At 41.3% G+C, this 12044-nt stretch overlaps 1 protein-coding gene across 4 annotated transcripts in view; it reads left to right on the top strand.

The window, feature by feature from the left end:
* RGS17 (regulator of G protein signaling 17) overlaps window positions 1–12044 on the top strand; it is a 138747-nt gene that overhangs the window by 90254 nt on the left and 36449 nt on the right. For 2 of the 4 annotated variants that reach the window (XM_056125964.1, XM_056125965.1), the window contains exon 2: window positions 877–1024. In XM_056125964.1, the coding sequence (XP_055981939.1) occupies window positions 906–1024 (119 nt within the window). In that variant the 5' untranslated portion in view covers window positions 877–905. Of the gene's footprint in view, window positions 1–876; window positions 1025–12044 lie in introns of those variants that run through there. The other 2 variants (XM_056125967.1, XM_056125966.1) reach the window with 2 other exon arrangements.

Here is a 12044-nt window from a genome sequence, read left to right on the forward strand (position 1 = left end):
CGTCTGCCCTGATTTATATGGTCACAGTTATGACATCTGGTATCCCCGTATTTTTCTTTACTACACGCGTGATACTCTGTCCAGGTAATCCCCGGATATGATGACTTTTTCATCTTCCCATATGTATTTCCTCTGGTCCCTAACAGAATTGGGCCTTTTGCCAATCTATCAAGGCTCATGTCTGGGAGCGTGAGTCATAAATACCAAGAAGAAGAGTGAGTGTTTTGAAAGGAGGTGAGAGATCAGACTCAGACTTAATCTTCCCTCCCAGTGTCTTCTAGTGAGAAACTGTGCAGCACTGATTTTTAAGGCTCAGTCAGCCATACACATCCGTGGGGCCACGAGTTTACATACTCCCAATAACCAACAAAGGTGTTCACAGAGGAAGCAGTGGTAATCATTCTCGAGTAACAAAGGAAGTTAAAAAAAAAAAGTAAGAGTTCAGGACTGGAGCCATAGCACAGCCGGTAGGGCGTTTGCCTTGCATGAGGCTGACCCAGGTTCAATTCCCAGCACCCCTGAGCATGGTCCCCTGAGCCCCGCCAGGAGTAATTCCTTAGTGGAAAGCCAGGAGTATTCCCTGAGCACCGCTGGGTGTGACCCCCCAAAAATAAATAAATTTTCAGACCTTATCATATTTGCCTTACCAAGTGATTTCCGTTACGTGGCAACATTATTCCTGCAATTAATTGTATGCAGCCCGTCATGGTAGACGTTGGTCCCCAGAGTCCCCAAAAGGAAACAAGTCAAAGAATGTTTATGTCACCTTTGCATAAACTCTCCTCTGCTCCTTTGCTGGATCATGGGTTGCTTCCGTTTAGGCCACTTCCCCGTACCATAAACTTCTCATCCCTCTTGCTTTCTCTCTCCCTGCAGCCAGCCATTTGGGAACTGAAGCAGCTGCCATGCGAAAAAGGCAGCAGTCACAGAATGAAGAAACACCTGCCGTGTCGCAAGCACCCGGAAACCAGAGGCCCAACAACACGTGTTGCTTTTGTTGGTGCTGTTGTTGCAGCTGCTCCTGGTATGTCTCCTCGTCTGTCGAATCCCCCACCCAGGCTGAAAGGGACCCGAGGGGAACTGCAGGTCCATCCGGGAGGGCGCGCAGAAATCGTTCGATGGGGTTTCATGTGGTTTTGTTTTTGTTTCAAAAGCAGTTTCCAAATTATACTGTGAGCAATGTGGTAACAGTAGCGTTCAAGAGTAACTTAGGTGCAAAGTTACTGCACCTCATCACAGATGGAGTGCCTTGGAGCCTCTACCATGAATTGTGTCTCATCTTCATTTTTCCCAATTTGTCCCTCCACTCCTTGATACTCTTCGTTTTTAAAGGGTTCGTCATCATTAAAGTCTTTTTATTCCCTCATCTTGACTCTCTCTATACCATAAATGAGTATTTTCTGATATTTTCTAATATCCTCTGATATTTTTTTCTCCTTTCTGAATTATTTAATACGATGCCCTACAATTTCATCCATGTTGTAGCAAAAGCAAGTTTTCTTTTTTTATTCTCACAGCTGCATAGTATTCCATTAGGCTTATAAATAACCCGTTTCTTTTGTTTTTTTGTTTTGTTTTGGGGGGCCTCACTTGGTGGTGCTTGGGGATCACTGCTGGCAGGCTTAGGGGACTGTATGGGATGCTGGGGCTGGAACCCAGGTTGATTATAAGCTAGGCAAATTCCCTCCCTGCTATCTTATCGCTCCAGCCCCTATACAGTTCAGTTTGTTTATCCATTCATCTGTCATTGGAGATTTCAGTTGAGTTGTTTCCATATCAACATTATTTCTGTTTCCTGCAAATCAGAGCAATCAGAGACTAGCTTTGGTTGGATGCAAGCATTTTCATAAGGAAAATGTAAAAATTTCCCTGGAATCTACATTTAAGTAGATAGTAAAGAGTGAACATTTACTTCATTTCATGTTTGATTCCATTCACACTTCTTATTTTATATTTATTTAATATTTTCTTTGTGGTTATTTTAGCAATGTTCCAAGAGGAGCAGGAACGTTAAGATTCTATTTAGTAGTACTCTGTGTAGTAGAATATGGCATTTAGTCATGTGCTATTTCATAGGGGAGTGGGTCAGACAATGTGATATCAGGAGGAATCCCAGACACAGAGAAAATATGGGACATTAAGGGACACAGAGAAAATATGCAACAGACTTAATGCTCAGCTATCTAAAATGCCACTGGGACAGAGGGGAAAGCTCATTCTTTCAAAACTTTGACACAAAAGTCAGAGATTCTGCTTTTCATGCTGCACTTTGGGCGAGCTATTTGACATCATGCAAAGTAGTCATCTGTGTGTGTGTGTGTGTGTGTGTGTGTATGTGTGTTTTCTTTCTGCCATTAGCACAATGTTGAAGAAGAACTAGATAGGTAGACTAATTCTCCAGGTCCATTTAGACTCAGGTATTGAGAAAACCCGTGCCAGTTCCAAATTTCCCCAAGTGACCCCCCCCCCCAAAAAAAACAATCAACATTACCTAGAGTCTGAAGTTTTTCTTTTTTATTGAATCACTGTGAGAAACAGTTACAAAGCTTTCAGGTTTGACTTTCAGTCATACAATGATCAAACAGCCATCCCTCCACCTGTGCACATTTTCCACCATCCATGTCCCCAGTATCCCTCCGCCATCCCCATCTAACCCCTCCCCCTGCGTCTATGGCAGACAGTTTCCCTCTTACTCTCTTTCTCTACTTATGGGTATTATGATTTGCAATACAGATACTGAGAGCCCACCATGTTTGGTCCTTTATCTACTTTTCAGCACACATCTTCCATCACGAGCGATCCCTCCAACCACCATTCACTTAGTGATCCCTTTTCTGTCCCAGCTGCCTTCTACCCTCAGCTCATGAGGCAGGCTTCCAACCATGGAGAAATCTTCCTGGCCCTTGGCAGAGTCTGAAGATTTTTGTGGAAGAGGGTTCTCTAGGGAAGATAGACTTAACTGAATTTTCATGAGAACCTTAAGTTTCTAAGGGTCTTTCAAGATCCAGAACACTGTTGCATCTTCAAAGCTAGCTCTGACCATGTGGAGCTCCCAGACTTATTTCAGTATATCAGAAGAAGGCTTAAATCTGTGAGGTACCGTCTCAGCATGTTTGAGAGTATGCTATTGCATAACAGTGTTCTATAATGATACTCTATTGTGGAAGATTAAAAGTTGTCTTCCCAAAACAGTGTGTGAGTGTGTTTGTGTTTATGCATAAGTACGTATGCACATATACTAGGAATCAAAGCCAGGACCTTATGCATGCAAAACATATGCTCTACCACTGATTATCCAGGCATTAAAGGAATATTTTTTTATAGATGTTGAAATTTCTTCCCATGATAATTATTTGTTAGGAAAGTTATTCACTATCCCTTCAATTCTTACTATATCTTAACTGTTTCAGAGAGAGGTAGTAGAATGCTAATTAAGGCAATCATAGTTGTGTGTGTGTTTCTTTTTCCTGTATCACTCTTAAAGAGATCACCTAGGTCTCTCCTAATCCACAAATACAGTGTAGTGATTTAATATGGCAGTTCTGAAGTCAGACTTCTTCGGTTATATTTTATCACCTCCTATCACCGTCTGTGGGACCTTCAGAAAGTCACTTACTACATCCAGTCATCAAATTTCTCATCTGTCAAATGATAGTGATAAAAACCACTACCTTACATTGTTTTACAGTTGTAAAATTTTCATTAGAGAAAAAAACATGCTTAGACTCACACGTAGCATTTAGTTCAGTGCTCACTGGGCTATGAAATACTTTATATTGCAAAAAGAAAATCTCTTTAAAAAGAAACTGGCTTGAAACAATATTTTTTTTTACAAAAGCAGCTTGTGAATGTGAAATCACCTTGGGAGGAAAAAGCAATTTGATTTTCAAGTCACTGTGCATCACATATTTATCGTTATGCAGTTTATTGCCTGACCAAACTTATTTCTTAGTTGAATCAGAATAAAAACACAAAAGTAAAAAGTGCATTGAGCTTTACTTAAATTATGCTCTCTTACTGCCAAACAAATACTAAGTGTAACTAGATTTTATCTGTCCTCTACATATTAAGGAGACTGAATTTTGTTCTTTTTTTTTCCTGGAAAGAGGAAATATTTTTTATTTTTATTTTTGAGAATGTCAGTTGTTTACATGATTGTGTATATAGCTTTTAGGAGTATAATTTCACACCTCTTCAAAATACATGTTACTACACCACAACCAAATGCACACTAACTGATAATGTGTTCATTGTAAGTTCCTGATCATCTTATTTTGACAGAGCATGTACCATGGAACAAAAACAAGACAATTTTTGGAGGCTATTTTAACTCCTGCACCTTTAGGTCATGCATGTTTGAATCCTAAACATGTGCTAGATTGAGTGAATGCTCTACCAGCTCTGGACTAGAATATCATTTTCAGGAACTAAGTTTGTTACCAATGAGTCATGAGTGCCTATATGTAGACCATAAAATGCCCTACGTATGACAAATCATAGATAATTTCTAATGCAAACAATATGATCAAAGTTGAATTATAGTGAACTAATAAGTTTTCTAATCACTATCTTGTTTTATGGTAAAAAAAATTGTCATTTGTGCATTTTAGAAATAATTTTTTTTCACTTGAGAGGAAAAAATGCTAAAAGCTGATTAGAGTGAGAATACGGAAAGAAATACTCTAAACTTTCCCGACTAGGTCAAAGGAACAGAGCAAAAAGAAATGTGTGTGTGTGTGTGTGTGTGTGTGTGTTAGGGATTGGAAAATAAACTATAAATCAAAATATAAAGTAACTTTTTTGAAGAGGAACAGGCTTATCATAACTGACTTTATCAAAACTATATAATAGTTTTCGTCTTCTATTGCAAACAGAGTGGTAGAACATTCTGGAACCCTGTCACAAGTAATCTCAGTAGGTATATCAAAAATAAGAAGAGTCCACTCTCAGGCACACTGCACTGTAGCATTGTCCTCCAGTTGTTCATAATTTGCTCGAGAGTAATTTGCACCATAATTTGCACCAGTAACATCTCCATTGTGAGACTTGTTGTTACTATTATTGACATATCGACTATGTTACGGGAAACTTGCCAGGCTTTGCTGTGAGGACAGGATACTCTCGGTAGCTTGCCGGGCTCTCCGAGAGGGATGGAAGAATCGAACCTGGGTCGGCTGCATGCAAGGCAAACGCCCTACCCGCTGTGCTGTCGCTCCAGCCCACCATTCTCAGGAAGACTTAAAAAAAACTCTGCCTTTCATTGAGATTTGGAATTAGATCAGAGGTATCCAAAAGACCATTGTTAGTTCACAGTGGTAAGTTAAACATGAAAACACCCAAACTTAGGGTTCTATGGAAAGTTCCTCTCAGTCTAGTATCCCCTTCCAGAATCTCATCTGCCTGAGTCTTGGGACTCTGCTCTTCCTAAAGTGTTTAGTTGAAATTGGCCACAGACTGAGTTGAGTACAGTTATTAGCCCTGTGAAAGTAGAGGCCACCTTCTTCTCTGGGACTTCTGAGTTTCAGAGTACCCAGCCCGTATGGATGTGGATGTCCAGTGTGAACTTCCCTGTTCCTGCCAGTGTCAGTGGTGAACTAAATGGTAACGTAGAGAACTCCAGAAACACGCATCTCACTGGCCCTTCCTTCCATCTCTAACAAGCACCACAGTCGCTATAATTCAAAACAGTATAAAAATAATGTCCTATTTTCGCCTGTGATTCTGTCACACTTTAGCTCCCTGCCAATGAGGAAACTAATTCATGCTTCAAAAGCCAAAGGGACATTTTGCCCCAAAAGGATATTTTTTAAAGGAAAAAAGAAAAAGGCACATCTGTTCCATGGTTAAAAAATAAAAAAGAAGAAGCACAACATGGATACATATAAACTGTCTTTAGCCCCATAATCCTGGGAATCCAGAAGCTCAGGTGTGTGAGGTGAATCATTTATCAGCAATGCCTTGAGTCTCCTCAAAGCTGCCACTCTCAAAGACCCAGTTCTTCTCGCACAAGAACATAAGTCATCCACACAGAATTTCAAAGCCCTTGCAACTCAAAAATATCACAAAGCTTTGTGTTTTGAAACTTCGTTATGCCATGGTATGGATAGATTTTCTCATTAGTTTCTATAACTCACATGGATTTTTGAAGTCAGAGACCACAATCAAACTGAACCCAGATATCCCAAGCTATATTCACAAAACCAAAAAATAAGGCATTTGTACAGTGGACCTTGTATATGCCATGCACTCCTTAAAATTAATTCACTTCCAGATCATTGTTATGACCATCATATTATTTCCTGGCTTCTTTTGTTCCAGGTTCTCCCCCAACTCTTTCCTAATAGGAAAAATATTCTCAACAAGCAACTGCTTCAAGCTGACCATCTAGAAAAGACTAGTACTCATACTGGCCCCAACAGTATTTGTTGGAATATGTTCAGAATAGCATTCAAGTTAGAATCATACTCAGGTTGACTGACCAAAGTTAGGAAGCCGCCTTGACCCTTTTCTACGGAATTTTCTTTCTCACTCACGTCTTTCTCACTCTCCATTTACTGTAGCACTGTAATACTGTCCTCCCGTTCATCAATTTGCTCGAGCGGGCCCAGTAACGTCTCCATTGTGAGACTTGTCGTTACTTTGTTTGGCATATAGAATACATCATGGGTAGCTTGCCAGGCTCTGCTGTGCGGGTGAGATACTCTCGGTAGATTGCCCGGCTCTCCGAGAGGGATGGAGGAATCGAACCCAGGTCTCCTGGGTCGACTGCATAAAAGGAAAACGCAAATGCCCTACCTGCTATGCTATCACTCCAGCCCTATAAATTGATAGTCTTCTACATGTCACACCGAAGTGTTTAGGTGATTGATGCAATGATGGATGGGAAGCAAACACAGTTGCAACTGGAAATATTTTGCCCAGGAAAAAAAAATGAGGAGAATAAAAAGACTAGAAAGAACCAGAAAAGTTGTGGGGAAAGTTTAATAAATTCCTTCACATTGAAAGAAAATGTCACAGTCTGTGAAAACTAGTTTAGCAAGAAAGAAACCATGAAAATGCTCTATTGGTACCAGAGGGACCGATGGGGATTGGCCTGTGATGGATCCCCAGAGGGGCAGAGTAAGAAGGTGAGGGGAGAGACCCCACCCCCACCGTGGGAAGCTTTGGGCGGGATCACAGAGTAGTAAGGAAACAATGTCAAGGAAGAAGGAATAAGTCTCTGGTGAAGAGGACATGGATGAAGACACCAGTCCCTGCACAGGGTCTGTGAACACTCGGAGAGGCCTCCTCAGACACAGGGGTTCCCCTTGGCCAGAGAGGACAAGAGGGGAGGTGGAAAGAATTCAGGAAGGTGAATCTGACAAGGAAGGGGCATTCCAACAAAAACAAAGTAATGTCTCACCCCCCCCCACACACACACACACAGAGAGAGAGAGAGAGAGAGAGAGAGTGCACTTCACTCTGGTGACCGAGTCCAGAGTCCAAAGAAGACAGGGGGAAAGAGATTTTTAGAGGATGGACACAATTTTCAGAAACAGGGATCTCCATGGGCAAGGAGTGGGATCCACTGGCTTCAAAGATCCTGAAACTTTCTAGATCATTCCTGCTCAGACATAGGAAACTTCTTGACTCTCAGCTGACTTCTGTCTCGGGCAGAGTGGTAAGGTCTGATGGGTAGCTGTGGCCGGGCTTCCAGCTGGCCTTCGGGAATAGTCTACCCCAAAACCACCTCCCTTGGCCTTGGGTGGTGGCCTTGGGCCACCTCCCTTGCTAAATGGGGCGAATTCCCCATCGGACACGTTTTCTTATTTTCTCAGTTGGAGTGGCCATAGAATTAGAAGATGCACATTTGAAATCACAAAGGTTCTTACTGGTCAAGTGGCGGTGAACATTTTCATTAGCAAATACAAAGGCTTTGTGTTTGAAGACAACCAAAGCTATATTTTGGCTTATATTATTCAGCACGTAGTAAGTAAATGTTTTTGTACTAAGATGTAGAATGAATGATTGAATTTCCTGACTGAGTCTACTTTATTAAATCTGAAAATTTGTGTCACCAAAAGAAATATCTTCAAGAATTGCACACACATTCTTTCAGGCTTTGGTATAATTATATGGAAGGTGATACTCTGGTGGGGAATCACCAGATCTTTTTGTCATGCATTTTTTTTCTTCATTCTTGTGTGTGTCCATACCTAACTTTTAGTAGAAATATGCACATGAATGAGTAAAGAGTAACAAAGGATTCCAAGAGTGAGCGCTCAAATATTTTTATTACTGGCGGAAGACTCGAGAGTGAGGCAATGACAAGTAGCAAAATGTCTTTTATATTAAAGGGTTAAGATTTTATACTGTCTTCGGGGGGCTGGAGCAATAGTACGGGGGTAGGGCTTTTGCCTTGCATGCAGCCAACCCAGGTTCAATTCCCAGCATCCCATATGGTCCCTTGAGCACCGCCATGAGTAACTCCTGAGTGCAGAGCCAGGAGTAACCTCTGAACACCGCTGGGTGTGACCCAAAAAGCAAAAAAAAAAAAAAAAAAAAAAAGAATAAAAGAAAAAAGACTATACTATTTTTGTATACAGGAAGTGATTAAAGATTAATTTAATAAGGAAAAAAACGTCCATTTTATATTTTTAGGCATATCCCCTGGAGGCAAAGGAGAGATTTCAGAAGAACAAGACAAAAACAAAGAAACTGCTAGTAGATTATACCTCGGGGATCCCAAATAAAAATAAAGACAATTTTTTTTCTTTTGGGTCACACCCAGCAATGTACAGGGGTTACTCCTGGCTCATGCACTCAGGAATTACTCCTGGCGGTGCTTGGGGGACCATATGGGATGCTGGGAATTGAACCAGGTCGGCCCTGTGCAGGGCAAACACCCTACCCACTGTGCTATTGCTCCAGCCCCCAATAAGGACAGTTTTTTTTTTTTTTTCACCTTTATTTTATTTTATTTTTTTTAAAGTTGTAGATTTACAATTTTTTGTGCTTTGATTTCAATTATACAATGATCAGATACCCATCCCTCCACCAGTGCCCATTTTCCACCACCATGGATAATATCCCTCCCACCCCCATCCCCCCATCCCCCCGTCTCTGTGGCAGGGCAATCCCCTGTGTTCTCTCTCTCCTTTTGGGTGTTGTGGTCTGCAAAAGAGGCATTGAGTGGCAAACATGTTCAGTCCATAGTCTACTTTCGACATGCATCTCCCCTCCTGGGAGGATCCTCCAAACATCCTTTATTTGGTGCTCCCTTCTCTATCTGAATAGCCCTTTCCTCTAGGATACCCGGCTGGCCTCTAAGTTATGGAGTAATGCTCCTGGTGCTGATCTCAGCTATTCTTGGGTATTAATCTCATACTTTGTTACTTTATATCCCCCAGATGAATGCAATCTTTCTATGTCTATCCCTCTCTTTCTGACTCATTTCGCTTAGCATGATACTTTCCATATTGTACCACTTGTATGTAAATTTCATGACTTCATCTTTTCTAAGAGCTACATAGTACTCCATTGTGTAGATGTACCAAAGTTTCTTTAACCAGTCATCTGTTCTTGGGCATTCAGGTTTCTTCCAGTTTCTGGCTATTGTAAAGAGTGCTGCAATGAACAAACAAGTGCAGATGTCACTTCGACTATACATTTTTGCCTCTCTGGGATATATTCCCAGGAGTGGTATTGCTGGGTCAAATGGGAGCTCAATTTCTAATTTTTTGAGAATCGTCCATACTGTTTTCCAGAAGGGCTGAACCAGTGGACATTCCCACCAACAGTGAAGGAGGGTCCCTTTCTCGCCACATCCACGCCAGCATCGGTTGCTTTTGTTCTTTTGAATTTGGGCCAGTCTCTGAGGTGTGAGATGGTATCTCATTGTGGTTTTGATCTGCATCTCCCTGATGATTAATGATGTAGAGCATTTTCTCATGTGCTTTTTTGCCATTCGGATTTCTTCTTTGAGAAAGTTTCTGTTCATTTCATTGCCCCATTTTTGGATGGGGTTGGATGTTTTCTTCTTGTGGAGTTTAACCAGTATTTTGTATATCCTGGATATCAACCCCTTGTCAGATGTGTATTCGGTGAATATCCTTTCCCATTCTGTAGACTGTCTTTGTATTTTGGTCACTGTTTCTTTGGAGGTGCAGAAGCTTCTTAGTTTAAGATAGTCCCATTTATCTATCTCTGTTTTCACTTGCTCGGCCAGTGGCGTGGCATCTTTGAAGATACCATTAGCTTCAATGTCATGGAGGGTTTTGCCAACTTTATCTTCAATGTACCTTATGGTTTCTGGTCTGATGTTGAGGTCTTTAATCCATTTTGATCTTACTTTTGTACATGGTGTTAGGCAGATTTCTGAGCCTATTTTTTTGCATGTAGCCGTCCAGTGATGCCAACACAATTTATTAAAGAGGCTTTCCTTACTCCACTTCACATTACTTGCACCTTTATCAAAGATTAGATGAGCATATGATTGAGGAGAGATGTCAGTGTATTCAACCCTGTTCCATTGGTCTGCAGTTCTGCCTTTGTTCCAGTACCATGCTGTTTTAATTATTACTGCTTTGTAGTACAGTTTGAAGTTCGGGAGGTTGATTCCTCCCATTTTCTTTTTCCCAAGAATTGCTTTAGCTATTCGTGGGGGCTTATTGTTCCATATAAATTTCAAGAGTGTTTGCTCCATTTCTTTGAAGAATGTCATGGGTATCCTTATAGGGATTGCATTGAATTTATACAATGCTTTCGGTAGTATTGCCATTTTGACAATGTTAAGTCTCCCGACCCATGAGCAGGGGATATCTTTCCATTTCCTCATGTCCTCTTTTATTTCCTGAAGTAGCGTTTTGTAGTTTTCTTTGTACAGGTTAAGGACAGTTTTAAAAAGACAAAATTGCAGATTTTTGAAAAGTTTAGGATTCACTCTCATTTTTCAATTTTATTAAAATATCATGATTTACAAAGTTATTCCTAGTTATTTTAGATATACAATTTTCTGGTACTGATACCGCCACCATATGGGATGGTGGGAATCAAACCCAGGTCAGCCAGGCAAACGCCCTACCCGCTGTGCTATCACTCCAGCCTCTTAGGGGACTTTTTGTCTCTCAGCTGACTCCTGTTTCAGGCAGAGTGGTAAGGTCTGTGGCTGGGCTTCCAGATGGCTATTGAAAATATGAGAGAACACCATAATGGGAGTCTGTTTTAGCCAGGTTAAGGGGATAACTGAACTTGCTCCAGCTGAGGTACCTAAGGGCTAGTTGTAGAAATTGCTCTGACACTTACAGGACAGATTGTGATAAGATCTGACAGTTGGAGAGTCATCTGTTTCCAGTATAGAGACGAGACCATATGGATCAGTATAAAGAAGATGCCTGGTTCGGTATAAAGAAGATGCCTAAGGACTGAAATCTCAGGACATACCAGCCTTTAAGGATAAACAGCAAATCCCTGCCCTTATAGATGCAGCTGAGAGATAACCCAAAAGCACAGCTGAGAACCAGCAGAGAAGCCCCAGAGATGCGCATGGAGGAGAGAAGGATCCATGTTGCCAATACTCCGGGATGGTCCAACGGAATGAGGATCAGCAAATGTCTTGTCATCCAGCCAGCTGAGAGGTTACCATGGACTCTGGGAGAGTCAGACTTTTCCTGAAAGTGCTGAGGAGGAAGAATTAAAGAAAAAAAAAAGCCCTCTTCAAGGCTCTACCACTCCCCAGATCACAGAGATTCAAACTTCCTATTGAGGGAATCGGAAATTCCTTCGTGAGTTAATCAAAGCAAATTAAAAAGCAGTATGAAATTCAGCACTTACAAATCCAGAGAAAATTCATTAGCTGTTTGGCAAACACTCCCCAGAAACATATCAATTGCCCCAGCCCCTCCAATAAAAAAAATAATAATGCCTAAAAAATGAAGTTGTGTGTGGGCTGGAGCGATTGTAAATAGTGGGTAAGGCATTTGCCTTGCACATGGCCAATCTGAGTTCTGTCCTCACATCCCTGACCCCACCAGGACTGATCCCTGAAGGCAGAACCAGGAGTAAAC

Source organism: Sorex fumeus, unplaced genomic scaffold, assembly GCF_029834395.1.
Source record: "Sorex fumeus unplaced genomic scaffold, SorFum_2.1 ptg000061l, whole genome shotgun sequence".
Lineage (NCBI taxonomy): Eukaryota > Metazoa > Chordata > Mammalia > Eulipotyphla > Soricidae > Sorex > Sorex fumeus.